Below are 4,194 nucleotides of genomic sequence, written 5' to 3'. Positions count from 1 at the left end.
TGTGAGGCACTGCGTCATTTTCATCTATTTTTGTTGCTTTGTTTTGTTAAACCAAGACAGAACGAATGATACAGTGCTAAGAACTTTAAGCCCAGTATGTTGTTCAAAACCCAGCACTGTGATAGAAGAGGCCCCATGGAAAAGTCAGCTGCTGGTTACTAACAAATCCTTCCTCGTGATTTACATCTAATCGGGGATTTCTTAATAACGTGCCGGGATTAAAGGCAAGAAGGCCTGAGGAACCCCTAAGCAGCTCGCAGTGAGCATCTGCGTTGCCTTGGAGACGGCTGCCAGCCTTGGCTGGGGGCTCTGTCGCTCTGGCATCCTTCATGTGCTGAAAGACGACGTTCCCCTGCTGTGTAGAAGAAGGAAGAGGCAGATTTTGCCTGCTAAATTCTTGGCCTTGTCAGCAGAGAAGCTTCCCTTTTCTCCCTTCAGAACCACAAGGCACCTTGCTGTGAAGAGGAGGGCGCTGAACCCCAGAGAGACCCCATGTCTCTCAGAGGGTGGGGCGGTGCCAGGAAAGGGACCAAACCAAAAACCAAACCAGTTGCCTTCCAGTTGATTCCGACTCATGGTGGTCCCATATGTACAGAGTAGAATTGTGCTCCACAGGGTTTTCAATGACTGTGACCTTTCAGAAGCGGATATCCAGGACTTCCTTTGAAGCACCTCTGGTGGGATGGAACCACCAACCTTTTGGGTAGTAGCCGAGCACTTAACAGGTTGGGCCACCCAAGGACTGGGACGGGGCCAAGAGTCTCAATTTTCTGCCTTTTGTTATTTACTCGGGCCCAGCAGCAGAGAGGAGCTGGGGTGTCCAGTCTGGTATTTTTTTTCTTCTTCCGTCCCTTCCTTCATTTATTTTTCTCCTCCTCCCTCTCTCCCTCCTTCCCTCCCTTTCTTCCTCCTACTCTCCTTCCAATATGTCCTGAGTATCCGCTGGGTCTTTTTCCCCAAGAAGTGTTCTGGATTTTGCTATGGCCAGAATTTTTTCTTAAAAACCTTCTGAAATGGCTCGGGATCCCTGTATTCCTGAAAGCCAGCTGTCAGCCATTTGCCTTGTAACAAAGCCCAGCCCTCTGGATCTTCTAATTGCAGTCTCACAGATCATCAGGCTGGGGAAATGGAGCAGGGAGGAGTGAGGGGAGGCACCATGCCCAGAGCTGAGGGAGCAGGTTTGTGGTGCTGGCCACAGCACTTAAGGAGCTGGTGACCTTGGTAATTCCTGCCCTGTGGCATCAGTAGACAATCTCTAAGGTCACATGTAGCTCTGGAATTCTGAAAGCCAGCCTCTAACCTGCCTATGGGTATTAAGCCCCTCCCTGCCTGGTTCAGTGGTAGAATTCTCACCTTCCACGCAAGAGAACCGGGTTTGATTCCCAGCCAATGAACTTCATGTGCAGCCACCATCGTCTGTCAGTGGAGGCTTGTGCATTGCTGTGAAGCTGAGCAGGTTTCAGTGGAGCTTCCAGGCTAAGATAGACTAGGAAGAAAGGCCCGGTGATCTTTCGAAAATCAATTACTGAAAGCCCTATGGATCTCAATGGTCCGATCCACAACCAGTCCTGGGAATAGCACAGGGCCAGGCAGCATTTCATTCCATTGTACATGGGGTCACCGTGAGTCGGAGGCCACTTGACAGCAGCTAACATCAACAACACAGGCACGTGGGGAAGTTGCCCACTTTCAGGAAAACTTTCATCCTAACAGGACCCAAAGGTGTTTCCTAAGTTGTAACCAGGGCACTCTTAACCCTTGTCTGTTCTCTTCGGCATGAATGAGACTTGTTGATTTAACAGCCAAGTGACTACTGACCAAACCAAACAAAACCAGACCGAAGCTGATGTGTTTGAGGTTAGACACTTGGTTATTAAGTGCTGAGAGCAATGAGAAGTCTGTGGAGTGCCCTTCCCTAAGGTCCTGGACGAGAGCAGAGGGCAGAATTTCTGCTGTCTTTCCTCTGGTTCTGGCTTCCGGGAAAGATCTTAGCAAAGAGACCAGCTTATTTTCTTACCCAAAGAATTCTCAGAAACTGCTTAAAAAAAAAAAAGTTAATCGCCCTACTAATTGCCTATGGAAAACTCAGTTTCAGTGGCAGAAATAAATGCATCGAGATAATATTTAACCCATTTCCTTTTTCTCCCCGCTCCCGCCTCTCTCTGCTTTATTAGGACTCCTGCCGGCGCCTGAGAAAGACAGCAGCCTCAGCACCCTGAGGACCGTCCAGCAGGGACCATGGCCAGCACGGCCGTCCAGCTCCTGGGCTTCCTGCTCAGCTTCCTGGGCCTGGTGGGCACGCTGATCACGACCATTCTGCCGCACTGGCGCAGGACGGCGCACGTGGGCACCAACATCCTGACGGCCGTGTCCTACCTGAAGGGACTATGGATGGAGTGTGTGTGGCACAGCACCGGCATCTACCAGTGCCAGGTCTACCGGTCCCTGCTGGCGCTGCCCCGAGACCTGCAGGCCGCCAGGGCGCTCATGGTCATCTCTTGCCTGCTCTCGGGCATGGCCTGCGCCTGCGCCGTCATCGGCATGAAGTGCACCAAGTGTGCCAAGGGCACGCCCGCCAAGACCACCTTCGCCATCCTCGGGGGCTCCCTCTTCATTCTGGCCGGCCTCCTGTGCATGGCGGCGGTCTCCTGGACCACCAATGACGTGGTGCAGAACTTCTACAACCCGTTGCTGCCCAGTGGCATGAAGTTCGAGATCGGGCAGGCCCTGTACCTCGGCTTCATCTCCTCCTCCCTCTCCATCATCGGCGGCACGCTGCTTTGTCTGTCCTGCCAGGACGAGACGCCCTACAGGCCCTACCAGGCACAGCCCAGAGCCGCCACGGCTACTGCAGCCACCGCGCCCGCATACCGGCCGCCGGCCGCCTACAAGGACAACCGGGCCCCCTCTGTGACCTCTGCATCGCACAGCGGGTACAGGCTGAACGACTATGTGTGAGTCCCCAAAGGCCACCAGGAGGCGCCAGGACGCAAGACTGTTAATCAATGTTAATTAAGTGCTCTCGCACCAAGTTTACTTCTGGAAAGGAAATGGTGTAAACATGGCGAAGCATGCTTACAAACAGGGGAGGAGGGTAAAATGAGAAGAGGACAAAGCGGGATATACCAAAGACCAAAAAAAAAAAAAAAAAGTCACCTTTTCTGTTTTTTTTTTTTATTTATTATATGTATTTATGTGGGTGATTTAATAACGCTTAATAAAAAAAGCAACTTGGGGAGTTGGCCATGGGGCCTTTGTTTGCCGTGCAGGAATAAACCTTTTGGACAAGGATGTTTCTGTAATGGGTAGTGCTAATTTTTGTTTCCAGGCTGTCATTCTGTCCACAAGGTGCTGACAATCACTGTGAAAACCCTGTCTTGGGTCAGAGGTGGTGAGCCGGGCAGAAGGCACTGACCATGAGCCCAATGGGGTCCTGAGGCTCCGGGAGCGGCCACCCCAGGGCTTGATGGGAAAATCCGGGAGCGGGGGAGGGGAACTCTAAGATGCCTGGGCAACACCCACAAAAAGCAGTCTTGTATCTTGGCTTAAACCCAGAGCCAGGAGGGCAAGGCTCCCCTGGGAAAAACAGTTGTCATAAATTACAAAATAAGGACAATGTCATTTTCTACTAGTGAGCAATTAGCCTCACTGGTAAGGAAATAAAAGGAGGAAAAAAAGACAAAGCAAAACATGCCCGACTGGTTGGCTCTCTAGGCACTGGCAAGAAGCCCAGTTAGGAGTCTGCTCACCCCACACACACCCCAGCGCCCCAGCAGCAATTCCCTGGTTTCTCATCTGTGGTGAACATCCCCAGCTTCCATCTGAGCTGGTACCAAAAATAACCAGTCATCCTCCCTTGTGTGGACTCCGACTCATGGCGACCCCATGTGTGTCAGAGTAGAACTGTGCTCTATAGGGTTTTCATCTGACCCAAAAAAAGCTAGGAGGGTTGGAATCTTCTATCCTCTTTAGGTTAGGGTTTTAGATAAGAAAGGCCATCATGTATTTTTGGTGAAACAGGCAAATTTAATCTGCTTTTTAAATTATAAAAACCATGTAAGTATGAATCCATAAAGAAAAGAAGTAAAACCTTCTAAAAATGGAATGATACTCTCTCAGTCCTTAAAAGTGATGGTCACAGTCCAGATGTGTTTAGTAAATTGTTCTAGTTAATAAACCTATTACAGATTGAAG

The 4,194-nt window shown here is 50.5% G+C and overlaps 1 protein-coding gene across 1 annotated transcript; it reads left to right on the top strand.

The window, feature by feature from the left end:
* The first annotated feature begins 2,238 nt into the window (after window positions 1-2,238).
* CLDN14 (claudin 14) lies at window positions 2,239-2,958 on the top strand. Its single transcript, XM_003419013.1, has one exon. It carries the CDS (start codon window positions 2,239-2,241, stop codon window positions 2,956-2,958), a length of 720 nt encoding a protein of 239 aa, XP_003419061.1.
* Window positions 2,959-4,194: the final 1,236 nt, after the last annotated feature.

This window comes from Loxodonta africana, chromosome 2 (assembly GCF_030014295.1).
Source record: "Loxodonta africana isolate mLoxAfr1 chromosome 2, mLoxAfr1.hap2, whole genome shotgun sequence".
NCBI lineage: Eukaryota > Metazoa > Chordata > Mammalia > Proboscidea > Elephantidae > Loxodonta > Loxodonta africana.
The sequence above is the reverse complement of the archived record's forward strand: the minus strand, read 5'-3'. Positions and strand labels throughout refer to the sequence as shown.